This window comes from Bacillus rossius, chromosome 14 (genome assembly GCF_032445375.1).
Source record: "Bacillus rossius redtenbacheri isolate Brsri chromosome 14, Brsri_v3, whole genome shotgun sequence".
In the NCBI taxonomy this organism is placed as follows: domain Eukaryota; kingdom Metazoa; phylum Arthropoda; class Insecta; order Phasmatodea; family Bacillidae; genus Bacillus; species Bacillus rossius.
In genome coordinates, this window is record NC_086341.1 from 2,616,915 (window position 1) to 2,644,508 (window position 27,594).

General features: G+C 41.1%; 2 protein-coding genes across 2 annotated transcripts in view; one reads left to right on the top strand and one right to left on the bottom strand.

Annotated features, from left to right (window-relative positions):
* The window catches only part of LOC134538994 (echinoderm microtubule-associated protein-like CG42247), a 73,200-nt gene extending 69,793 nt beyond the window's left edge, over positions 1-3,407 (top strand). The window contains exon 18 of the mRNA XM_063380656.1: positions 2,871-3,407. Coding sequence (XP_063236726.1) covers positions 2,871-3,024 — 154 coding nt within the window. The 3' untranslated portion in view covers positions 3,025-3,407. The remainder of the gene's footprint in view (positions 1-2,870) is intronic.
* Positions 3,408-10,080: 6,673 nt separating this feature from the next.
* Positions 10,081-27,298, bottom strand: LOC134538973 (7SK snRNA methylphosphate capping enzyme bin3-like). Its single transcript, XM_063380626.1, has 6 exons — positions 27,089-27,298; positions 22,544-22,888; positions 20,047-20,634; positions 18,112-18,484; positions 17,333-17,551; positions 10,081-15,180 (listed from the first exon to the last, which is right to left on the bottom strand). Exons 2-6 carry the CDS (start codon positions 22,882-22,884, stop codon positions 14,479-14,481), a joined length of 2,223 nt encoding a protein of 740 aa, XP_063236696.1. The 5' UTR covers positions 22,885-22,888; positions 27,089-27,298; the 3' UTR covers positions 10,081-14,478.
* Between the last annotated feature and the right edge of the window lie 296 nt (positions 27,299-27,594).

Genomic DNA, 27,594 nt, shown 5'->3' on the forward strand with positions numbered 1-27,594 from the left:
ACCATAAAATGATTTCACATTATTTTTTATGTAGCTATACTTACCTAATGTAACCAACCGTCCACAGTGTTTTAAAGTATTTATAATGTAGCTCACCTATCCTAATCGACCGCAAAAATTAATGCCACACCGGTTTATCCAATGAGATAGAACGGAAAAAAAAGCGAGCATGAACTTCGGGGAACTTCGGGTGTGGCTCTCTCGTCTGTGAAATGAAGGCTTCCCGTGAGCCGCGGCGTGCATAGAACAAGGAGTGAGGTAGACACACAAGTGCTGCCCTTGCAGTGGAAACTGAGACCCATTATTCGCGCGGCTTGTGACTCTATCTGTGGGGTGGGCCCATACCGACTGGCAAAAAGAAAAAAATCTGTACACTGTACACGCGGAACATAGCCACTAAAAAATAACTGCGTGATTGAGAAATGCTGACATCAAAAATTTAAGTTTTCAATATGAGGAAAAAATTATAAATTTCTTAAACATAATATAAATTAAAATAAATTACTTTTGGTACAGCCTATAGGCGTAGGTAGATTTCGAAGTAAACTTCTGGAACAATTTAAGAACTTAATGTACTTGACATCCCTTATGTTGTCTAATGTTCCAAAATTATTGATAAAACCTTTCTTTCATATTCCATGCAGCGGAAATGTTTCGAAAGTTTTTGTTTTTTTTTAAACTCGATGCATACGTCATTGAATACGTTATGAATAGAGACCGGAAAAATTCGCGGGTTCAATGACCTTCAGGATGGATTCCAATATCCTCTAGACACTCGGGCAAATGCCAACTGTTCATTGGATGCCTGACTTGTGAGTCGTCTCGACTGGGTGGTCTGTGATTCGACAACTTCTACGAGTGTGGGTCTCTGATTGGCCCTCAGTCCTCCAGATTAACACTAAACCAATTGCAGAAGCAGCACTAAGGTATAAATTTTTTGAATTTTTAGCAAAACACGAGATGAACCCGCGAATTTTTCAGGTCTCTCGTTATGACTAGAGACCGGAAAAATTCGCGGATTCATTTCGCGATATGCTAGAATGCAAATAGTTGTATTTTAACGCCACTTCTGCCATTGGTTCGATGTTAACCTGGAGGGCTGTGGGCCAATTATAGACCCTCAGTCAAAGCAGTATCGAATCACGAGTCTCCCAGTTGAGACACCTCACAAGTCAGCAGCCAATGAACAGGCGACGTTTGCCCGAGTGTGCACAGGATCGTGGAGTCTAGCCTGGAGGTCATTGAACCCGCGAATTTTTTCCAGTCCCTAGTTATGACTTAGGGACCGGAAAAATTCGCGGGTTCAATGACCTGTAGGATGAGTTCCATAGTTCTACGTACACTCGGTCAAATGCCACCCACTCATTGGCTGCTGTCTTGTGAGACATCCTAACGTAGCAGCCTGTGATTCGATAAAGCTTTGGTCGGGTGTTTCTCATTGGCCCAGAGTCATCCAGGTGAGTTGCGAGCCAATAGCAGAGGCAGCACTGAGGTATAACTATTTGTAATTTAGTCTATCGCGAAATGAATTCGCGAATTTTTCCGATCTCTAGTCATTGAATACGTCATGACTAGAGCCACGGAAATTTCGCGGATTCATTTAGTCGCAAGCTAGAATGCAAACCTCCACACTGTCGCACTGTGTTCATGATTGGACCGCAGTTATCTGGACACGCCCCTCTACGACCGTGAGTCAACGATGTCCAGCTAGGAGAGAAGTAAGCGAATCAAGTAGTGCCAAATAACAAGGATAAAAATGTTCTCGCTAAGAAATCAACCAATGGGAAAGTAAACATGGGTAGAGCACAGCTATAACTTTGAATTCTATCCTGAGGCCAGAGGAATCCGCAAAATTTCCGGGACTCTAGTTATGACTAGAGACCTGAAAAATTCGCGGGTTGATTTCGTGTTTTGCTAAAATTCAAATAATTATACCTTAGTGCTGCTTCTGTCATTGGTTTACTGTTAATCTGGAGGACTAAGGGCCAATTAGAGACCCTCACTCATAGAAGTGTCGAATCACAGACCACCCAGTCGAGACGTCTCACAAGTCAGCAGCCAATGAACAGTTTGCATTTGCCCGAGTGTCTAGAGGATATTGGAGTCTCACAGAGGAAAAGGTTTGTTTGAATCAAACAAATATTTGTTTATATGCGGCGAAACAAACATTTACTTGGTGGAATAAAATATTTTGTTAGCTCGACCAAACTCGGTAAGCAACAAAAAATAATTTGTTACATCAACCAAATATGCATTTGAGTTGACAAAATGATTTTGTTGGGTCAACAGAATCTTTCCTACTAGAAAATGTTTGTTTGAATTAACAAAATATATTTATTTCGCCGTATATAAACAAATATTTTGTTGAGGCAAACAAACCTTTCCCTCTGTGATATCCTGAAGGACATTGAACTCGGGTCCCTACCTATGACCTTTGAATATATATATACTGTATAGAAGTCGCGAGTGGATAGGATTTACTCTACGTTTTTCAGAAGCGTATGATGAGCAGCTTGGGAACTTCACCGCTGCAGTGCGCTGCCCGTAACGCCCTGCATCGTCTTAGGTTGTTATTTGCACGTTAGAGCGCAGCACTGTCGCCCGCTGTCATTCCCCCGCGCACCACCCATCAATCATTTACTGCAGCTCAAGGTCGTTCAACAGGAGGGGGACAGGGGTGTTTGAAGAGTTCGACACTCGTCCGCCAGGGACCACCACAAGTCGATGCCCTAGAGATGGTGGCGATTGCGGCGGTGAATTAACCAACCACCTCAAAACCGTGTTATAAATGTTAACCTGGGCTGGCGACTTCTATACAGTGTGTATATTCGAAGCTGTGACCGACCCGGGGCCCGGCTGTGTGTCGCCAGGTACCCGTGTCTCAGCCCCAAGGCGGAGTACCACGAGGAGAAGCTGTACAGCTCTCAGCTGGCGACTGCGCGCTTCTTCTTCAACGACAAGTACGTGGCGACTGTGGGCGGCTCGGACGCCGCGCTCATGCTGTGGGACGTGGTGGACGACTGAGCGGTCCTCCCGGGTTCTGGACTCGTCGTCGCCTACACCCTACCACCCTCCCGATCAACAAGAGGGAGCGATCCCCCAGACAGTTCTAAAGCTCTGGAATGCATGTGAAAAGCGAACTGGAACGCAAACTCCCGCCCCTATACCCCATTAGGGCGCATATGCGGGAGGGGAACGTGAGAATGCCGGCCGTAAGGTACCCTGAAGACGCGGTCGCGCGAGGGGGGAACTGCCCCCGTCTTTCGGGGGCGTAGCCAGGGGGGGGGGAGGGGTTTAGGGTTCAACCCCCTCCCCCCTCCCTCTTTAGCGCCAAATCTTTAAATAATTTCTTATTAAATCACTCAAACAAATTTCATATTAAAATTAATAAAAAAAATTTACCATTACAATGTTTAAATTTAGGTACAGAAAACTGCTAAAATAGCACTATTTTACTCCTTAAAATCCAAATTTTCCCGGAGTATGACCCCCGGACCCGCGGCGTTAATAGGGGGGGGACCAAGCTTCTTAACCCCTCCCCCCCCCCCCCCGCGATACACAAATCCTGGCTACGCCACTGCCCGTCTGCAACTGCCGTGTCCGACGTCCGAATCTGATGACTTCTAAAGGCCCGTCTACAATAATTGTCCTAACCTGTGCGTGGTCCTTGTCCTTATCCGAATGTGAATGACGTCACATTAACGCACGGAAAACAATTTTTTCTACAATTGTAGTGTCCTATGTCCGAAACTATTGATTTCTAAAGTTGTCACCGGAGCGCAGTAAAATGTCTTTCGATTGTTTTTTTATTATTATTGTTATCGTGCATGTTTTGCAAACGGGAACCGTAAACTCGAATATCGTTAGTGTTCTGTTGCTGTTCAAGGCTACCAAAGGACACAGGTTGGGACAAAAAGTTCAAATTGACGAATGTCTTACGGACAAAGTAGGTTCGGACCTTCGCCCGCATGACGCATGGCGTCAGAGGGTCACGTGGACCAATCAGCGACGAGTGCCCTTCGGACACAGGTTAGGACATTGCAATTGTAGACTAGGCTTAAAGTGGTCACCAGTGCGCAGTAAATATGCAGCGCTAAAAAAAATACACACATTTATTATTTTTATTCTTTGTAAATGTGTACGCAGTTGACTTGTGAAATTTTGTGGGAGGTAGATAACGTCCGTTATTTTTTTCCGTTTACCTTTTGCAACTATCTATAACCGAAAAAAAAAATGGGGAAGTCTGTAATGAACAAATAATTAATTCCTTTAATCATGTAATTTGTTTTAAATTACACACATTTACCTACAGTTAAGTCTGTCGCTTGTACATACATCGTATACATTTCTCAATCCATGTTACACACATTTTTCTTTTAAAAAAATAAGGGGGATTTCTGTAAAGTCGGTTTACGGACGATAATTTAACGTGATAACGTCTTAAGAAAACATTGATGAAAAATTGCATACTTTTTTAACTTTCAAACATTATTTACAGTGTTTTGCAAATTTAATTTAAATGATATGTTTAAATATAATCACGAAAAATTAGTTAAAAAGCCCCTCCCTAACGTGTTTGATATTATAGAAGATTTTTCTCGCACGGTGGTTGGCCGGTTCTTGACACGCTCGGCTCAGGCGGAACGTGACAGTGAGTCATGCTTTTTCCGTGCGTGCAGCCGGCGTTCATCGATTTATAAGACGTTATCACGTCAAAAAATAACATTCAAGTATCGCGAGTGTTCTGTTGTTGTCAGGGCCGCAACTAGAGGGGGGCAAGCGGGGCATACGCCCCGGGCGCAAAGCTGTGGGGGCGCCGAAATTGCTTGCATTGTAATTCCTTCCTACTAAAACTGGTAACTGGTAAAAAGTTTTTTAACTTGCATGCCAGGAATGTCTAATCTGATTTACAATATAATGTCTCAACATATTTAATGAACAAGTCTAGTGATTATACGGACTACTTTATGGACATAGTGGGTTCAGGGGCGTAGCCAGGGGGGGGGGTTAGGTGTTCCCCCCCCCCTTAGCACTAAATCATTAATTAATTTCTTATTAATCACTCAAGCAAATTTCATATTAAAATTAATAAAATTTTTACCATTACAATATTTAAATTTAAGTACCGAAAACTGCTAAAATAGCACTATTTTATACCTTAAAATCCAAATTTTTCCCGGGGGAGGACCCCCGGACCACCCCGGTTTATTACGGGCGGGGGGGGGGGCATGCTTCTTAACACCCCCCATACACAAATCCTAGCTACGCCACTGAGTGGGTTCATGCAAGGAAGTTACAGTAGCACAGAAACTGTTACATGTAGGTATGGAAAATGCTTAAATAGCACCATTTTTCCGTGGGAGGGCCCCCGTACCCCCCGCTTTATCGGTGTGGCATGTGCAAAAATAAATGGGGGAGGGGGGGGGCGCACGAATCCATTCATGCCCCGGGTGCCAGAGACTCTAGTTGCGGCCCTGGTTGTTGTTCCGTGCCTACCGGAGGACACTGGTCGGGACTAGAAGGTTCAGGTCGACCCGATGTGTTCGGACCATCGCACACGCCACCCGTGGACGTCAGAGTGCGTCTCGCGTGGGCCAATCGGCGACCAGTTCAGGAATGCTCGCAGGCTTTCCGCGGCCATTATCTGAAGCAGCTTGGCTTCTGGCTTGTAGCCGCGTCCTCCGCGGATAATTCGCCCGACGTTTCGGTCGACATCGCAGTCGCCATCATCAGTAGGTAACTTCTCCCCAGATTATGGCGACTGCGATGTCGACCGAAAACGTCGGCGAATCATTCCACCAAGGACACGGCTACAACCCAGAAGCCAAGCCAGATCGGTTGAGGACATTGCAGTTGTAGACGGGCCTCGGCGGGAAAAAAAAAACCCGCCGCCTGACCACGTGAAGCGCTGCTCGGATTGGCTAGTGACATCTCTGCTTCTGGCCCCGCCCTTAAGGGGCCCGCCTACCTGGTCACACACACGGTGTGCAGAGCTTCAGGAAAAACAACGCGATTTCAAAACTACTCAAGATATCCGAGTGGGGTATGTTTACGAAAAGCATTTAAGAGTTCGCTGAGGCCCGAAAAGTGCTTTTAATTTTGGATCATGTTTTTAAACTGTATTTCTATAAGAGTTAAAATGGCTAAAACACATGTTTTCAGAGTAATTTTTAGGTGTAAAACAAGTGTTACAGATTCTTGGAAGCACTTAAGGGACTTGCATTACACCTTTATCTTCATTTCCCCGTGATATAAAAATACGGTCACCGCTCAAATTTCACAGTTATCAATTGACGACGAGAAGACTGCGCGCCAGTTCAGAGACTTGCGCTTAGAGGCTATACCGCGCTATAAATACCATCGAGCGTCGCGCTTATCATCCCGCCTCACTAACACACATACACCCCTGACGAGGCGGGCCCCTTAAAGAATTGCCGTGTGCTCGTGGTGAGACAGGATGCTAGGGAGAGACCAGCAGTTAGTGTGCAGGAGACACTTGTCTACTGATACACCTACGGCATCTACTTCACCACGCAATAGACCACGTCATCGAAGTATTATTATTATCATTATTTTGGTATGCGAACACTTGTGATTTTCTACTACCTTGTATTTACTGATACTTAATGGAGATATGTATCTTGTTTGGAATATTGTCACTCAATATTAACTTTTTTAAACCTTTGGATGATCGCACTGATGATAAGGGGTCTAGCGAGGCGGGATGATAAGCGCGACGCTCGCTGGTGCTTCTAGCGCGGTGTCGCCTCTGGACTGGCGCGCATTGAGCGGTGACCGTAACATTACATGGCGGAGAAATGAAAGCAATTGCTTTCAAGAATCTCTACCGGTTGATTCGCGCCTAAAAATTACTCTGAAAACACGTATTTCGGCCATTTTAACTTTTCTAAAAAAATGCAGTTTAAAAACTTAATCGGAAATCAAAAGTACTCTCTGGTCCTCGACGAATTTTTAAATACTTTTAGTAAACAGCCCCACCCTCTGGGATATCTTGAGTAGTTATGAAATCGCGTTTTTCTTGAAGCTCTGGGCAAGGTGTGTGTGCCCAAAAAGGTTGGGGCCTCAAAGGATAAACTCCAGGCCTTCGGGTAAATAGCTAGACTGCTACGACTCTTTGTTATGACTTACCAACAAGATGATTTGATGATTTGTTGGTCTGCAGGAGTAGAGAAGTCGACTATTGGCCTGCCGTCTCGCGGTACTGTTTAACCATTGGCTTGTCCCCGGTGACCCAGCGATGGGGTTCTCGTCTGGACCATGATCGAGTGCCATCAGGTGGTGTACACACGGATCTGGCTGGTTCGGTTTCAAAATACGTTCTTTACATCTCAGTAACGGTCGGGTACAAGCAATTTACACTAAACAAGAGCACCAAACCGAAGGCTCTTTCTATGCGATTGCAAATATTGTGTTTGAGTCCAACAGGTGTACACCACCATATATTAGTTAAAGGGAATTAAGGAATTCGGGGGGGGGTAAATTAGTGTAAAAATAAACCCGCTTTCGGGTTTAAAATTAAATACATGATGAAACATTTGACACTTACATACAATAAATTATTGACAACACAAGAGAACAGTGTGTAGGTGTTCAAAGTCCGATACCGTTCCACACACTGTGTGGAGAATGAATACAGATGACAAGGAAACAAATTGTTAAAAGACACTGGGTCAGGTCAAAGTGGCACTGAATTTCGTTGACCGGACTTGGTAGCAATGACTTGCGAAGCACTTTCACTTGGGAGTGGGGGGGGGGGGGTGCTATTGTAATGGGGAAGATAGGGAGGTGGATCAAGGAAAGGAGGGAATGTATTTTGGAAGTATCAAGAAAGTCGCCAGGTCTGGCCAACGCGTGTACACACGCCCTCCACTTCACCCGACCACGTGTGGAGTTGGGAGCAGAACCAACAGCGACAGTCCAACGACTGCTGCTGCGTCGCCAGCAATACTATGTCTTTAAGTAGTATATTTTTATAAGTCTTAGATTACTAATGTACATACATCGACTACTCACAAGAGCTAACGAAGATATGCTAGTATTTTTTCTACATCTTGGTTACCGCACACACTGAACAGACTGTACTTCTAGAGTAAACACTTTTTATCTAACTTTTCCCAAAACATATTTCCTTCATGTGCTGTACATAGGTCCGCTACTGAAAAACCGTTTTTTAATATTTAATTTTTTACAAGAAATGCATTTTAGGTAAGTAATACACATACAGTTTTAAAATGACTAGTACCTACCTACCTACATGAAATAAAACTGCCATATTTATAGCCTACAAAGTAATGTAAAACAGTTCAGACCTGACTCATATGATGCCTCTCACATGTAAGGAAACCAGAAACACACAGCAACAGTGAAATTTTCGTGATGAAGCATCACGACATTCATGTTAAGTGTAGGAATAAAATACCTGTGTTCTTAACAAGCATTTTCCGGACCCCAAAATAGTTGGTTGGGAATTTTACAAAAGTATGACACTGAGCGGTCATAAAGTAGTTTTTTAACTGGGGTGTGAAAAAATGGTTCTATTAAACGAAAAATTAGGTACAATACCTTCAAACTATAATAATCTTACACATTAACTATGTATCAACAACAGCAAGTTGTGAAACAAACCTATTAGCACGTGAAATTACCATTATCAATTTCCAAATAAAACAGGTCCCGCTGACTTCAATTTACTAAAACACATTTGCCAACAGTAAAATATAAATAATAAAGTATATATTATATGCATAAATAAAAGTAAGATGTTAAATGGCCTTTTTTCTTCGCCATAAGCATCGCATACACACATATGAACCATATGATCATCCTCAGCTTGCAAAGACCATATGGCATTTTCTTAAAGATCCTAGACGATTGCAAGCCCAAAGCCCAGTTTCAGCTGAAAAAAAACAAGCATTTGACAAAATTTCTGTCACGCACGCAACTTATCCTTAAACTAATGGGTTTCCAGACAAATGCTCATAGATCAAGATTCCAGAAGAACAACCTATGCTCAGAACAAAAGTGTGCTACGAGTGTGTACCTATTGTCCTCACTGGATGGCAACTTCAAAACTGCAGCCTTTATAAATTTTCATCAATAGAAACTTGTATAGGCAATTATATTACTGTAAACTCTACTGCAATTTAATTTTGTTTTTGTAAAATAATGACTATTTACACTTCAAAATACCATTGTGTAATGATCGATGAAGAATTTAAGGAGTAAGCATGTACCTCACAAGGTGAAGTTAGGGCCTTTCCACATGATAAAAACTTAGCTTCAAACAAAACTTGTTATCTTGTTCCAAGACCATTACTTTATCTTCAAAGTATCATCGTAGTTGTTGGCAGTAGTATTTTAAAATAATTTAATGGTTTAGAAGTCTTTTCAATTTGTTTTTTCAAGAACCACTCAAATGGCTTCTGTGTCTTGATTGAGTGTGTATGAAGCTCAGCCTACTCTTGCAGAAGAATCTTAAACTACTGAAAAATTGATAAAATTAAACTGACACATTGGGAAAAAAAGCTTCCAAAATAAATTAGCACTATTTGCGATGAACTTTCAAAGAACTTGCGTAATTTCATTTTGTGTGAAACCCAGCTAAGTTAGTTCGTTTCATACATAAATGTATTCCAAATTTAACTGAGTGAAAACCACATTAACTATATGACCATGTGAAAAGGCCTTAAAATTTGAAAATGACAAATGTTTTTAAGCATACCTTTGGTGAATATGCTTGTGTATATTGTGGAGTCTTATAGTGTCTAAAAGAGGTTTGTATCTTTGAATAATTGCACAATAAATTGTCTAATGACTTTACAAAGTATGCTTCACTAAAAATACTTCCAAGAGAAATAATCATGGTATTTCTTGTTGCACGCAATGTAATTTTCATACACAATTTGTAATTTCAAGTTTACAGAGCTTCAGCTCACTGTTACAAAAATAATTTATGACATTACTTATGCTTGAATAGGTATATTTTTTTTTACATTATTAACCTTTTACTTCAGTGCAACAGTAAAGATCACAAAAAATTTAGTAAAAAAAATCCTGCCATTGATACTGAACTTACCACATTTGGTAAAAAAATTTGAGATAAAGTTTTAACATTTTTATAAGTCCGATGAAGAATAATCAGAAAAACAAATGGAACCTGATCCTAACCTTCAACATCCAGAAGTTTGCTATACTTGCGCTATCACGGATGCTCAAGAAAACATGACACACGAAAAGTGGACAAGAGCCAAGTAAAGAATGCTAGTCAGGGTTTACACAGAACATTTATTAATATTGTTGAAATATATTACATTCTTTCAATAACACTGTGCAAAAATTTACATATACAGTAGCAGTAACGAAAAACATTCCTAAAAAACTGAATGACAAAAGTTTACATTAAAAAAACTCTCACAGGGTAGAACAAAATAACACCACTCTCACTTATATCACCTCTCCGAGATGATTCACGAAAATGCTCAAAATGCCAACGTATCCAGTACCGCACTTACCCGAAAATAATGTGTCCTCCAAAATTTTTAATGAGTTAATGAAAAAGACTTTATGGATTGGTAATAGCACACTAAAATAATTAAATTATTATATCTATTCCATATTTATTTCACCCTTTCTGGTGCCACTTTTGTCAGTAGATTAGATTTCTCTTGAAAAACAAAACAAAGCCGCAGTTATAAAAAACATTATAGTGATTTATGACTGTAGTTCAAAAGTGACTGTTCAGAAAGCAAAGAATGTGATGACATGTGGTGAATGAAAGGGTGGGGGGGGGTACTTTCTCGGCAGTCACAAAGAGAAGCAGAAGGAACAAAAGTTGCGTAAGCGACACATTTAAGAGGTAGAGAGCCCGTAGTTTTGCAACTAAGCAGTTCCCACTGGCACGACATACAACTATGTTTTCTTCCGTTCTCGCTACGTTTTTGTACAACTTAGGCAAGGCTTGCGAGTGCACTACTCCCGTTGAAGCATGTGGATGTTTGTTGTGCCATGTTTGTGCGCAATGGAGCCCAACTGATGCAGTAGTCATTACAAAACAGTTAAGACCTTTTTAAAACGGGTTCTGTCTTCCCAATTATACCAAAGGGCAACCAAATGTCATGAACAATTTTCAGAGATCTTGAAGTGGTCTATCATCCCCTACTGGTCATACCATTAAAAACCTGTACATATAGTATACAAACAAAAAATAGATTTAATTCCACCCTAAAACTTTGGAGTGAGTTTATGGTACGTTCTGTCGGAGAATTTTTTTCTTGGAAACTTTATTTTTCATTCAGATTTTCAAACAACACTGACACGTGTTGTTTTTAACAATTACACTAATGTTACTAATCTGTGGGAATATTTACACATTACTTGCAACAGCATCAAGATTTCAGTAAAATATATTATTTCAACCAGCTACAAATCTGGCCCCTTGCAGACACGTGACCGCGCATCGAGTGTGTGACTTCACACGGACTGAGAACGCTGCCGTGCCGACACACGCCACAACCTCGACGAACCACAACAACAGCTCATTTGGTACAGAAACTCTCTCAACTGCCACGACAGTACAATCACACCGAGATTACACGAGTGTTTCCCAAACCATGATTCCTTCTGTAGTACTAGTCTTTCTGAAGACCTATATTTGTGAACGAGCATTATTTTAAGGAATAATAGCTACATATATCCGAATTGCTAGGGATGTGTCCATAGCACACACATCCCTACATCCCTGGAATACTTTTACTGCTAGCACCACCTGTTGACAGTCGGTCGTACCAATGTGCACAGAGCTATTGAGTCGTAATATTTACGAATATTCAACAAAACACAAACAACGACGACCAATTTTAAAAATTCAATGTGGCATGAACGTTAAAGATGTCAGCAATCAAAATAAAAAAAATTTAAGGATTCTCAAAATATCAAAAATATTTATAATGAGAATTAAATACCCCTGCAAGTTTAAGTTCGTTTTTCGGTAATTGTCATTAAGGTTTTTACTCTTCTCGATTTGACGCTTATAACAATTTAAACTGATCTTATACCATAAAAAAAAAGTGAAATTATAAACGAAATAAAACACGATCCCAAAACTAATGGATGTAGGGATGCATCAATGGATGCAAGTGTTGCATCCCTAGTGGTCGCATGGCTGTATCCCTTGTGAGAACTTGGAAGCAACCCATTATGATGCCCTTCTAGTGGATCCCTTAGCTAAGGTTAGTATTTGCATGCAGCTAAAATCTAATCAGACTTCCAATGTGAGTGCACATTATTTCCATTGATCAGGTAACTTAGCAAAAACCAACCTTAAAACATTTCTAAAATCCCTGCAACTGAGCATTTACTGTGAATGTTTGTTGAACCATGATAATTCTGCTAGCTGAGCAACAACGGTGAAATAAGTACAGTCATGTGACAATGAAACAGTTTGAAAACACTGGTGGGGAAACAATCTTTTAATAATAAACATGAAATATACACAATTATTAGGGACAAGATTATACGGTGAACTGCAATAAAACCAAAATATCAAAAAGCCTGTTAATACACCATAAAGCACAGAAATGCCCCCAAAAAATCATGAAATTAATCATCATATTTAATCAAAACTGAACCCAGATTACAAAAAACGTAACCTTTTAATGCATTAAATTCAGTTATTCGGCACGGATTTTGTACCAAAATGAATGTACATACTAGAGAGATCGGAAAATACTTTGCTTCTTTTGATAATGTAACTGTTATTAGCAACTAATTTTTACACGTTACTACATTGGAACATCTTACAAATGCACATATACTTACTGATTTATTTTTATTGCTTATTACAAAAAAATTATATTGTAAAAATGCATCATGTATTAGTCAGAAAGTCAGTTTTATTAAAGTAAGTGTCGTATCTGATTAAAATGGTGCTGATCTTTATGAATAAACAGAGTGCATGAAAAATAAAAACTCCAAAATCTCTGTTTTTGAAAACAAAAATTGGCCTAGAAATAAAACCATAAAATCTTGTCTCTAAACAATTACACGCAACTTGCAAGACGTCACTGGGGCCAGTGCAGCAATCATCGTTCGATCCCAGTTGTAAGGCAAGACAAACGAAGAGCATTGTTCGCAGCTATGTACACGTTACTTACACTACATACATATACTACAATTGAAATGAAGTGCCTCTAACGCTAAACGTAAGTGTGTTGAAGTACTGAAAGGAAAAAAGTGGTGCTGAGTCGATTCAGATCCCGTAAATGATAAGTCCATCGATAGCAAAGAAATCTAAACATCCACAATAAAAGGTTTTGGAATCAAAGCTGAGAGATTCTTCCAGTGCATTGAAGCCATGCTATCTTCAAAATCGTAGCGAAATTTAATTGCGACAATTTATCCCATTTAGTGATGCAACAGTTAGAACGCTCCACCATCATGTAAGCTAACATCCGAAACTCCTTTACTGCATAACATGCTGCAAATGCAAGTACAACTACATTTTTTTCTTCCAACTTTTATACACATTGTGATAAGGTTTCGTAAATTTTCAGTAGCTGTAGCAATATCGCAATACTTCAAACATTTGTTTTGATAAGAAACTCTTTTGAGGGCATAAACTAAACAAAAACTTTCAATTCATATAAATATTCCTTAATAAATATTTATTTTAAATTAAATTTATAAGTTAAGAGTCATCATCTCATTAATTATATTTTTCTCTACGAGAAAATTACAAATTATTTCAACCATCCAATTTAATACTATGTAAATTTTAAGCATAATAACTACACAGTGAAAAGAATGTCCTCTAATGACAACCTTTAATTCAGAAAGACCTCAAATAAAGGATGCTCGCGCATAAAGGTGAATATAATACGGCTTCAACACACAGCAAACTTAGGTATAAGATAACTCTACACATAACACACATTGTGTGCATGAAGTCGGATGCTAGTTGACCTCAACAGTCAGTCGTTACTGAACGCAAGAGATTACGACTGTAAGGGAAGATCTGGAATAAAAGAAATATCTCACATATAATACATACGTTAAGAGACGATCTCAAACGGAAAACACTTGAATGTAAGGGAATGAGGAAAACTTAAATAAAACTTAAATATTCAATGAAAAATCGCAATTTAAAACGGTTTCTAAACGATTGAAAATTCTACTGTGGCCGTGCACATCAAGAGAGTAACGTTTCTTCAAATTTAAGTCTTTTGGAAAATCTTAGTTTATGAGTGTAAACGTATATGGAATTTCATCATCCATAGATTTATATAGTTATCTTGAAAAAAAATTTTAAATTACCGAAAAACCAACAAAAATTGTAATCTTGAGAGACGTACTAGTGTAAGAACTGAACTGGCAACGGACACTTATCAGACGGGTCGACCCAGCACGGCGCACGACGAGAGAACTCAGTCTTGGAGGGGGAGGAGCGAGGGGACGACGACGCTACATGTCGCTGTCGGACCCGCAGTGGCCGTTGACTAGCGGCACCACGTCGGCGCTGGAGCTGGAGCTGGCGCTGCTGGAACTGGCGCTGGTGGAACTGGCGCTGCTGGAGCTGGCGCTCAAGTCCTCCACGTTGATGACGACGTCCGTCACGAGCGGGGAGTCCCCCGACGCCTCCGTGGAGGAGAGGCTGACGAGGTCCAGGGGGCTCGAGGCGGAGCTGTCGGCCGGCGCGGGGCAGGCCTCGACCGCGATCACGCTCGACGCGCTGTCGGGCCGTGTGGGGCAGGCCTCAACTGTGATCACGCTCGACGCGCTGTCGGGCCGCGCGGGGAACGTCTCCACCGCGACCACGCTCGTCGCGCTGTCTGGCCGCGCGGGGCAGGCTTCGACCGCGACCACGCTCGACGCTCCCGAGTCGGCGCTGTCCCCCGCCACGTACGTCTCCACGATGACGCCACCCCCGACCTCCTCCTCCTCCTCCCCCGCCAGCGACGCGTACACGGGCGTCCGCCCGGGGCTCCAGGCCGGCGTGGCGCCCGCCTTGCTGAACAGCTGGATGGGGCGGCGGAACCCCTTCGAGCGGTGGAAGGGCGTGCCCACCACCTCGCACTTGCTGAAGCCCACCTCGGCCGAGAGCAGGTACTCCGTGAACTTGTGCGGCAGAAACTTGATGCTGTGGTAGTTGCTGTACGTCGTCTCCTGCAAACCACACGTTCTCTTATCAGAACACGACAAACCATTTTCTCAAGTGCCAGTTGAATATATGTACTATTAGTTGGGAGTCAATTATATTCTCCTTTAAATAAAAAAAAACCTGAATTTTGAAAATGGTGCAGAAATAGTACCGGGTGGCCATAAAGTCTTTCAAAAATTACTAGCCTTAATGCAATGAAAGTATGTATTGCAATTACAGCACTATAGTTTTGAAAACAAAAGAATAAACTAAAAGTATGATTACATGAAAAAAATTCTTGATATTATTTAGCCTGGTATTCCAAGACACAAATATATGGGTATAGGTATTGAATAAGCTACACCTATAACCCAAACCGTATGACTAGTGCGTGATAGGACTAGGATAGTCCCTAATTTTTTTTTTTGGAACAAATTTTGGTGTCCTATCCATTGTCTATCGGTTGCCCAAATTCCGCGCATGCGCAGAGCTCACATTTTCACCCAGATGGCAAACCCGCGTCTGGTGCCATTAACTTGTATTTAGTCGTTTTTGTGATTATCTAGGGGCCTACCTAGCGTGTTGGTGTGCCAAATGAAACCTTATGAGAGCGACACTATCCTGGAATTCATTTTGTACACTTTAATGATCATTACAAGAAATAATCACCACTTTAAAAGTACTTAAAAAATCAGAAGTGTGGTTCTACTAAGGTGCGATGGTGCTGCCATCCCTAGTATTTTGCCATGAAATATGTATCAATATTTGCGAAACTGTCCACTAGAACCCTTGGAACCAGTTTCTAACCACGCACAGAGCACCATTTATTAAAATGGTTTGCCGATTTGTATCCTTCCTGGGATTAGGTTTGGACACGACCTGGAATACGGCCCGCGAGTTAGGTTACGGTTGTGTCCAAACAAGGCAGTGATTATTCGCTACCTCACCCAAACATCTTGGAATACCGCCCTTAGTGTCAATGCACTTTCCCATGACCACTCATCAAGCACAGAACACCAGCGCTGTGTCCTCATCGGCTCACCTCCCTCGAGCTATGGTGGCAAGCCCCTGGGAGGTTGTCCAAGCCACTTACACGAGCCATGCATGACTCAGTGTCGTATGACCATGGAAAATATCTTGCAGGAAACTTACTGGCTGGCCATCTTAACCATGACTGACAAAAAAATTTAAATATGGGTTCTCTTTAGAAGGAAGAAATATGAACTTTCTTCTCCACCGAGGTTCATCACTTTTTGTAAACACTGAATGAACACTGTATTCCCAACCACTAGATCTCATCAAGCTAGGGGTGACACGTCAAAATTGAAATCCATCCAACTAACACCCATCTCCCGTCAAATCTCATCTTAGCAAAGACTTACTTGTGTTTCTGGTGAATGCATTTTGTTTCATCAAAAGTGCTCAGATGATTGAACATTAGATTTGGATCCACTGTCTTCCTTGGACTTTTGGGAAAACTACACTCGAGCGCAGATGTGCTTTCACAAGGATTCGACGTTCCGTCACTCAGGGTGGATGGACGACCCATCCATGTGAACATGCCTACTGCCCAAAGACCAGCAGAGGGGAGGCCTAGTAATGGAAGGACTACCACTTGAGGTTATCTCACATGCTCCCCACATCATCTCCATCCCTTGATCTCCCAACACTTATGGATACGGACAAGAGCGTGTGACGAACGGCGAGTTGGGACAAAACGGAAATACCACCGGAAAAGCCTGTCGAAGCACTGCATCACACGGACGTGCAAGTTAGTACACCTTATGGTACGGAAATTCATTTATATCATGGAATTAAGTAGCATTTTAACTAAGCCTTAATTCACATCATAAATGTTTGAAATTCGAGGAATTTTATTTCCGGACCAAAAAAAATTGTACCAAAGTGCACGGATCAGAAAATATAATAAGGGATTGTCCATTAATCACGTGAGGCTCGAAAGGAGGGGGAGGGGGGGGGGGGGTTGTGTTAAAATTTTGCTAAAAAAAACACATCACGTGATTAATGGACAACCCCTAATTTAATTTGTTTTATCATGCAACAAGAGCTGCGAGACACGTGGCACGAGGTAGGCACACGTGACGTGACTTGAAATCCGAGTGGACACTTGAAACAGGACTTGCTGAACAAGAGCTGCAGCGAGAGACGCGCACTGACCGTGAGCTTGTGCTTGCGCTTGTAGGAGTCCCAGGCCTGGGGCTCGAGCACCAGGCGGCCGCCCGGCCGGAGCTGCGCGAACATCCTCTTGAAGGCGCGCTTGAGGCCCGCGTCGCCCCAGTTCAGGTGCAGCCACTTGGTGATGCTGAGGCAGAGGATGACGTCGAACTGGGGCTGCTCCACCGACAGCAGCGCGTCGTCCTCCAGCACGTAGTTGCCCTGCAACGTTAACTCATTTCAGCCGGTGGCAAAACTGCCGACTTCAACCCCCCATCGCTTCAACCTGCACCACGAGCAGAAACATGGAACAATTCAACTACGTATTTATCTCAAAATTTTCCTTCATTTCAATACCGACACAGATTTCCATAACTTAAGCTGGATTAATACATTAAGATAATAGCACGATCATTCAATTGTGTAGTCTCTACATGTGAGTAGTGTTTCGTTTTCATCCTACATAACAAACTATTTACGACATTTCAAAAAAATTTACCTTTTTACATTCTTACTTGGAAAAAAAGCACACGTTAAAAAGGAGGTACGTATATAACTGCGGAATGTTCCGTACATCTTTTTATCTTTCTTTAATACTTAAAGGCACATATCTTAATAAAATTTATCTGTGTGTGGAAGTTTAACATCTGTAGCCAGGATCGCAGTGAAGACCAAGTTAGCTAACATGGTGCAGACATATGGGAATCTGGTTTTGTTAAGAAGGCAACAAGTAACCACCTCTATCGTTCGACACCTGAACCCCGCCTGGCGCGGAGACACACCTGGATGAAGGTGACGTTGTGCGGGAAGCCGCGCCCGGGGGACGGGCTCTGGCACGGCACGCCCACCGGGCCGTACAGGATCGGCATGGACACGGGGAAGAAGCGGTCGCGGCCGGCGCGCGACGGCGACGCCCCCGCGCTGGCGCAGGTCACGTAGCGCCGCGCGTTGCGCCGCGCCGCCGCCACGAGCTTGGCGTCGATGTCCAGCCCCACGACGCTGCGCGGCCCGTGGTCCCGCGCCACCAGCAGCGTCACGTGCCCCGCGTTGCAGCCCACGTCCAGCACGTCCTTGTCCTTGAAGAGGTCCCCCCTCGCCTCCAGCCACTTGAGCCGCGGGTCGGGCTCCCCGCCCTGGTTGCGGTAGCCGTAGTACCTGCGCCCGGCACCATCATTCAGAAAACGCGCCATGTGGTAACATTATAATTCAGCAGGACATTGACATTAGCGGTATTTAGAAACCCGTGAATTTCGCAAATTCAAGGACCTCCAGGATAGACTCCAATATCCTCTACATGCTCAGGAAAATACCAACTGTTCATTGGCTGCTGACTTGTGAGTCGTCTCGACTGGGTGGCCTGTGATTCGACACTTCTATGAGTGAGGGTCTCTAATTGGCCCTCAGTCCTCTAGATTAACAGTAAACCAATTGCAGAAGCAGCACTAAGGCATAATTATTTGAATTTTAGCAAAACACAAAATGAACCCGCGAAATTTCACGGGTCTCTAACGATATTTAAAACATCGATACATGTAGATATGTGTTCAGATTCTTACTTGCTGTCTGATTCCAGAACCCATACAGCAGAATATCTATCTTAGAATATTTTCCATTTAACTGGAATAAATTTTTAACTGGAATAAATTTAAAATTAACGTAGCTGAGCTCAGTGCATCCATGCATCATGAAGCTATAGCCTGTACACACCATCTTCCCGTTATGAACCCCTTACACTGGAACCCCGTTATCGTCGCTCGAGAAACACCACCGCCTGTGACGAAAACAAAACTTTTTGCACCAAATGATAGCCGGTGTTAGAAGAAAGATCAAAGCAGCGCATTCCGTTGGATTTTCAGCAAATTCACTTCGTGAGAAGATGCTAAATTCTTAAGTTTCCTTGGAGAAAAAAAAAACAATTTTCAAAAAATCTATGTCACTGAGGAGGTGTTTTTTTTATTCAAGCGATGTTATAATGTTCATCAAGGGAGCATAAGGAAAAAGGTTATAAGCAGTAAATATCAATATATTTCCGATTCCTTCGCAACTTGAAAATGTGTAACTTTAGGATTCCTACCTATAAATAAAATAAATGCAATATAAAACTTTTTTTTTTTTGCTATCATGCAATAGTTAGCAATCTAATATATTGTAGGACTACGAAGTACATCTGAAATCACACTCAAATGACAAAAAATAGAAGGGTTTTTTTTTTTAAAAAAAAAGGTGCCATCAGACACGTAACTGCAAACATTAAGCAAAAAATGTACATGAAGTGCAAAGTTATGAACTTTTAACATGTAACTGTACAAACTGCGTAAGTGTTGGAATAGTTAATTTTTTAAACTCTTTTTTTTGCATTTATTAAACTGTTCAAAGCAAACGTTACAAGCAGGAAAAGCACCATTCGTGAAACTTCATATGCAGGAAATAAATACATTGGGCTAATGGGGAAAATGTCGAGACATAAACGACATGATGAGCAGGAACATTACAACAGGATTACAGAATACGACTGAGACAAACGGAAACGTCGGGATCGGTGCCGGACAACAGAATGTGCCGAGCGACGTAATGCCGGATTAATGACCTTACACTTTAAAAATTAACTACAGGGTTCTCTCTTTTCTTATAGGAAACTTTAAGTAACTTTTAAACATTTACAAGATAGTCTGTTTCCCACTGAAACAGTGCCAGGGAAGGCCGACAAAGGCACGCACCTGTTGTAGTTGCCGTACTGGAAGGCCGCGCTCTTGGGGTTGAACTTGGGCAGCTGCTGCTGCGGCGGCGGCTGGCCCTTGCGCAGCTTGCCGGCCGCGGGCCGGAACCGCCCGAACCTGCCCTCCGCGGGCCGCTTCCATGCGCCCGGCTGCGGGATCACCGGGCTCACTATCTTGTCCTTCAGCTCGAAGGACTTGCGCTGCCTCTTGCAGTCCTTCCTGATGGCCTGGGGCGCCTCCGGGACGCTCTCGACGGCCGCCGGGTTGGGGAGCGCCGCCTCGCCCGTCTCGAACACCGCCTCCGCCGCGGCCGCGACGTCCGTGGGCACGGCGGCCTCCCCCGTCTCGCCCCCGCCGCCGTCCTCCTTGGACGAGCCCCCCGACGAGGAGTTCCTCTTCTTCTTCTTGCGCTGCTTGCGGGCGCGCCGGCACGGCGGGGCCAGCTTCTGGGCGTACTCCACGTCGTCCTCGCACGAGGCCAGGTTGAGCGGGTCCCCGATGTCGGGCGGGATCAGGATCTCCACCTGGCCGCGGCGGTGCGCCGGCGTGGGCAGCGGCGACGACTTGGGCGTCACCGCGTTCATGGCCCTGCGCAGCATCGCGCCCGCCTTACTTCACAACACCACAGCCAAACTCACTTCAAATAACATTTTTAACAGATTCTCTAAAAAAAAACTGCCTAGTCATCAATTCAACACAAAAAACTGCCTAGTCAGCAATTCAACACAAAAAACTGTCTAGGTAGCAATTCAACACAAAAACTACCTAATCAGCAATTCAACACAAAAAACTGTCTAGTCAGCAATTCAACACAATAAAACTGCCTAGTCAGCAATTCAACACAATAAAACTGCCTAGTCAGCAATTCAACACAATAAAACTGCCTAGTCAGCAATTCAACACAAAAAACTGCCTAGTCAGCAATTCAACACAAAAAACTGCCTAGTCAGCAATTCAACACAATAAAACTGCCTAGTCAGCAATTCAACACAATAAAACTGCCTAGTCAGCAATTCAACACAAAAAACTGCCTAGTCAGCAATTCAACACAAAAACTACCTAATCAGCAATTCAACACAAAAAACTGTCTAGTCAGCAATTCAACACAATAAAAATGCCTAGTCAGCAATTCAACACAATAAAACTGCCTAGTCAGCAATTCAACACAATAAAACTGCCTAGTCAGCAATTCAACACAAAAAACTGCCTAGTCAGCAATTCAACACAAAAAACTACCTAATCAGCAATTCAACACAAAAAAACTGCCTAGTCAGCAATTCAACACAAAAAAACTGCCTAGTCAGCAATTCAACACAAAAAACTGCCTAGTCAGCAATTCAACACAAAAAAACTGCCTAGTCAGCAATTCAACACAAAAAACTGCCTAGTCAGCAATTCAACACAAAAAACTGCCTAGTCAGCAATTCAACACAAAAAAAACTGCCTAGTCAGCAATTCAACACACTCAAAACCTAATGGCTACTGACAATATTTAATGGTTTTATTTACAGTCCAATTTTGTTAATAAAACAAAATATTTACGTAGGAGTTATTTAAGTGAAACGTTTTTACAGCCGTAGAGAAGTACGAGAATCACAGGGTAACAAAATTGACTAGGTGACTGAGGTAATGTGTGTAACCTATGTAATGAATATTGCTCGATAGCACCGTGTTAAAAAAATATATTACTGGAAGGAGAATAAAGAACAGAGTAGAGAGTAAGACAATTGTAAAACTCATTGCAGAATTTTGTCGCATTGTTTCTTACAATTGTGAACTTTATTGATTCAATACTTCAAGTGAATTATTGAATGTTTTATTTATTTTATTTTCACATTTGTAACATGCCCACCCACAGCCGGAGGCTTCCGCAGTGGGCACGACACACACATACAGAACCGCGGGTGACGAATGGGAAGTGACAGATGACCAGCGGAAAGTGAGGATGGTTGCCATTGCTAAATCTGTGGACATTCTCCCCCCCCCCCCCCCACCCCGATGGCATTAAGAGCACGCAGGCACAGATGCGAGCGCTATTGGCCAACTACGAGGGTGAGGAGGCCACAAGCCTGCCGCGACCCAAATCAAGACCACACTGAGATGCGAGGAGTAACCATAACATTTTATGGCGGAGAAATAAAGATGTAACGCAAGTTCCTCAAGTACTTTTCAAGAATTTATACTGATAGTTTCATGTCTAAAAATTATTCTGAAAACCACATGCTTCAGCCGTTTTTAATATTCTAAAATATATTTATTAAAAACAAAATACTGAAACAGAACTACTCATCCACCCTCAGGGTATTTTTTAAATGCTTTTCGTAAACACACCACTCGAATATCTGTAACAGTTTTTTTTTCCAATTTAGCTGTTTATCTAAAGCTTCACACACTGTATGTGCGCCCAGGTAGTAAGGACCCTTAAGTAGGATTTTCTTAAGAGGGTTTTACACACTACGGATTCCATAAACACGACAAACTGCAGGTAACCTCTCACCTGTTTATCTCTTCATCCTGCAGGCTGTTCAGGTTGAGCGGGTCGTATATGTTCCCCCCGAGGAGGAACTTGGTCGGACCAATGATGTCGTGCTTGCGTCTCTTGTACGGGGGGAAGAACTTGCCGTTCCCCGTCGAGTACACCTGCGAGCGCTTCCTGTTGAACTTGTAGCCGCGCACGTCGTCGTTCTGCCGCCGCTCGAACTTCTTGGGGTGGTTGACGCCCCCCGGCTGCTTCCTGTGGGGCGGCTCCCCGGGATCCTTGCCCCGCGGCTTGCCCTGGTTGGCGGGCCTGTTCTCCCCGTTGCTGGCCACCTTCACCTGCACCTGCGTCGTCGACATGCTCCTGCCAAGCAGAACAGCCGTCAGCGTCGGAGCGACAACCGCAGGACAAGGAGGGAAATAAAGAAGTGCGACTCTTACGGCGGAAACTGAAACCATGTAATCACGCGACATGTGTCGCTATCTGTTGGGCGGCAAATTTAAAATCGGAATAGAGGTTCTCATACAAACTTTTTTAGTTAATACTTTTTTTTTGTTACATTAAGTTATCTCCTTGGCGGCGCAAAACTAATTTAATCGATACGAAAATACTTAATGCTGTTTTGTAATAAACTGTCATGTACTAAATAAAGGAGTAGGAGGTGCAAAAACTCATTGTATTACACACCACAAAATTAGTGGCTACCTAAAGAGTGAATAATTTTCACTGGTTTGTTTGCCTAATAATAGCTTATACATATCTTCTCCTAATAAATTAATGTAGTTATGTCAGCAATATATTATGAACAAGCGGACGGGCCTATAACTACTAAAAAACTATGTCTCAGTCTCGGTAATTAGAGTTTCTCCCCCATGGCGACAATGCCATTTAACTCTACCCTACGCTTCCATATGCTCTCAAAATGGCATGTGTGCAGCACATGTATGCAAATGACACTAATATAACTGTAGTTATATTGTTACACTCTAAATAAAAGAAAAATGAGGTGATGAAGCACATTATGTTTAAAAATAGAAATTAAATATAACATAAATCTTATAAAACAATAATCATTTTATTTTTATTTTGTTTATTATTTCAGTTTAGCATAAAAATATTTGCCTTTCGGCCAAAAAGTATTACAAGAAAATGGCATTAATACAAAGGACAAAAAGTAACCAAATGTAAACAATTGTAAACACTACAGACAAGGGCAAATGTATAAATTTGTCAGCAAAAAAATTTTCATTTAACTTCGAATTTGAAATTAATGAACTAGTTAATCTGTTTAAATCTGAAACAAGTATAACGATATCAAAATGTTACATAAAATTTAAAAAAAAAACACATTTATGTCTCTAATTAATGATACTATGTTCCTAAAATTGAATAAATTTACAAACTTTTTCAACTGGAATTTTTTCATATGTTTTCTCAAACATATCTGTACCTTTCTGCTTTCTAGAATGTGAATAGAACCAGTACGAAAGACAAATCTCTACACCTGCAGGATTTTTTTCTATATTTTAAACAATTTAGCAAACCACTGCAGGGTGTTACAAATACCTAGTGGTCCAATCTCAGTACTTCTTTAGAACCTTTTAACAAAATTTCTGGTAGTCCTTTTATCAAAGGGTGATTTTTAATCTACATATAGAAAAAAATTAAATTAGATCAAATGCAACACCTAGTATTATGCAATTTGCAGAAACATCCTGATTTTTAGATTAAAAAACTAAAAAAAAAAATTGGAGATAACTTCCACATAAAACCATAAACTGAAATGAAGTGTCAAAAAATAAAATGTAAGTAAGCAAAAGGATGTTGGAAGTTAAATTTTAATGAACTTCAGCAACAATTACTATTTATTTACGGACTTTTAAGTGATTTTCAGAATTATTAACACTTGTAAAAACTCTGCACAGGCAGAAACAGGTAGACAGATGAACTACAAATACTCTCTGCTTGTATTCTACGACCAATCAAAGGGGTAGAATAAGGGAACATTAAATGAAAAACAGAAACATTGCTATAACTTCAATAATACAACAAATATTGGACCTTTTCGAACATATTATAACTTACAGGAGTAATGCCAGAAATTTTTGTCAAAATAAATTTTTGCTATGACCAACCATAACTGCAAGAAGTGGAAAAAAACTAGTGTTGAAGGACAAAAAAATTCTTAACTGTGTCGATTACGTGCTAACTGAAATTTACAGATGTGTTATTCAAGACTGGGGCAGTAAAATATTAACAATACACTAAATTAATTAGCGCAATCTGAAGTTGTGCTCGGATTGGTGTGTTTAATTTTCTCAAAGTGAGATGTTTCTAAATAAGTTTTTCTCTGTATCGTGAAGTAGAATACAGTCCGAACTGGTCTATTATATTTTGCGATACTGGTATTTAAATTTTATATTATAGTGAGACGTTTCAAAGTAGTATTGTCTTGATATCATGAAGTGTAATACAATCCTACCACATTAATATAGTCTATTTTGCGATACTGGTATTTAATTTTCTTAAAGTCAAATATATTGAAAAAAAATTTTTTCATATGTATCGTGAATTACAATACAGTCCCACCTGGTCTATTATATTTAGTGATACCGCGGTATTACAAAATAGACTAGAGTGGGCGAATTATAGTCTAGTTTACGATACTAAAAATGCATAATTGTGAAAAAATTAAATACATGAAAAATACTGTATTTATTGTTCCCCACCTAAAACCCCATATTCCTGCGCTTGTCCAGAAAGAAAGTACGGGTGGTAATGACGTATGCGAAGCCATGTTGGTGACGTCATTAATAATGATATGGTATCGCCAACCAGAAAAGTCCCTGAGACTTTTGTCAGGAACACTTGTTGATAAATGAACTATTACCATAAAAAAATTCAAAACTTTCTTGCTGTCAAATTCATTATAATTTATTTTAAACCATGTTAATATTATCTTAAACCTTAGACCAAGACATATTTTAATATGACCATGTATTAGTGCAAGGGATGATAGTATTTGGGTCAAAAAAATCATAAATATTTTATTAGGCATAAAATATTTGTTTTAAGCTATTCAAAACTGAATGCATTGAGTTAAAAACATTCGAAACATTTTCACTGCATGGAATATGGGAAAATGTTATATCTATTATTTTTTGGAATATTGTAGAACACATAGGAAGTCACGTACATTAAGTTTTTGAAAATGATCCAGAAGATTCCAGAACATTTACAGAGAAGAAATACGTACTTTGAAATCTACCTATGCCTGTAGGGCTGAGCCGAAAGGGATTGTTTTAAATTTATTACATCAAAAAATTCTGGACATAACAAAAACTTAAATATTGCAAACAAATTAATGTCAACTCTTGGGAAAATGTTATCATTCGTATTCAACTTACTATCACAATTCATTGTTAAATTGTATAATGGATCTAAGCTAAATACATCATGGTTCAATTTCTGAAAAAGAAATAATTTCTGCATTTCATTTTGCAATTCCCGTGCCATTATGAATTTTATTTTTAAAAGAATAATTTTTTTTTCATATAATTACACACTAGCAATAACAGCAAAATTAATCGGAAGTCTAAAACAAAATTACAGAGGTGCCCCCCCCCCCCCCCCGTTCCTAACCTAATGATGCCCCCCCCCCCTCCGAAATTTTTTATGCCATTTTCTCAATGATTTACTCAATTATTTTATAATATTATACTATTTTAGTATTATATTTTATCACATTTTGCATTAATTAAAACTGATTTTCTAATAATAATTTTAGTCATATCAGGTAATATTTCCATCCTGAACCGACAGATGCCAAACTGCTTTTGTTGAGGAAAGTGCGGGGTTGCCAATTTGATTTACAAGATCCCTTTCAATTATCAAAGCACCAGAAACGTATTTTCACATTAAAAGCTATAATTATGTAAATAATATATACATTTTTCTCGTCTTTTAACCACCCACCCCCCCCCCCCCCTGAAATTTTAATGACGCAGTCTGCGTCGTTACCCCCCCTTGTGGGCACCCCTGCAAAATAAACTAAGGAATAGAGTTAAGTTGACCAAGCCGCTGTGCTAGTTTTATGTTTTGAAAGTGCTTATCACTATTAGTATAAATGTGTTAATACTGTGTTGACTGTGGCCCGGCCTTATTCTTCTGAAATACATTTTGGGTCTGTACTAAACAAGACCGTAAAAAACTGTGTACCTCGTTCGCCAGTGCTTTCATTTCCATACCAAATGTTTTGCAACGTTGTAAACAATAATTAAAGGCCCAAAACACCGCAATGTTTATGCTCTGTAACTGTTGCAGTCCGTTCAAAACAAGAACAAACAAAAAAAAAGAAAATAAAACACAACTGTAAACATGCCCAGACTGATCGCTACGATTGCTTCATTCATCCAAAAATATTTCACCCGACCCCACGTGAGTTTGTATACATGCGCCCAGTCCGCGCGCATGCGCACAATACTCTCCTCGCCACCTTCATGACACGTAAAAAAAAAAAAAAAAAATTGATTGCACTCATCCCGAACACTTAACGTTACTTACCTTGTAAATTTTGCCCAATTGCGTCTTCCACTGCTATGCCAATCGTTTACACAAGCTGCTAACGTAAAATACAACCGTGATACTGTTCGCGAGTTACCACGCACGCACGCCCAGCTCAAGACACCACGCTAACAACACAGCCAACTGGCCACCATTACACGTACGCTGCTTTCCTGTTCGGCAGTCGCCGTTCGCCCGTGTTCGCCTCGCGTCGTTTCGTTAGATTCTGTCTCTGTCTCTCCGCCCCTCTTGAAATATCGAGCTACACATAGACTAACCACTGGATAGAGCTCACAAAAACTGCTGAAGACAAAGCATAAACAGCAACAATAAAGAGATTATAAAAGTTGCTTTTTTGTATGTGCAGTTTCAATGCAGTAGTGTTTTAATTTCTGATTAGTGCATCAAATACAGTTTTACAAATAATATTTTTATTAATAATTTTTTGAGTATGTGTGATTTTTAAAATTGTAAGTACTTAAATACATGTTTTCATTGCCTAAAAA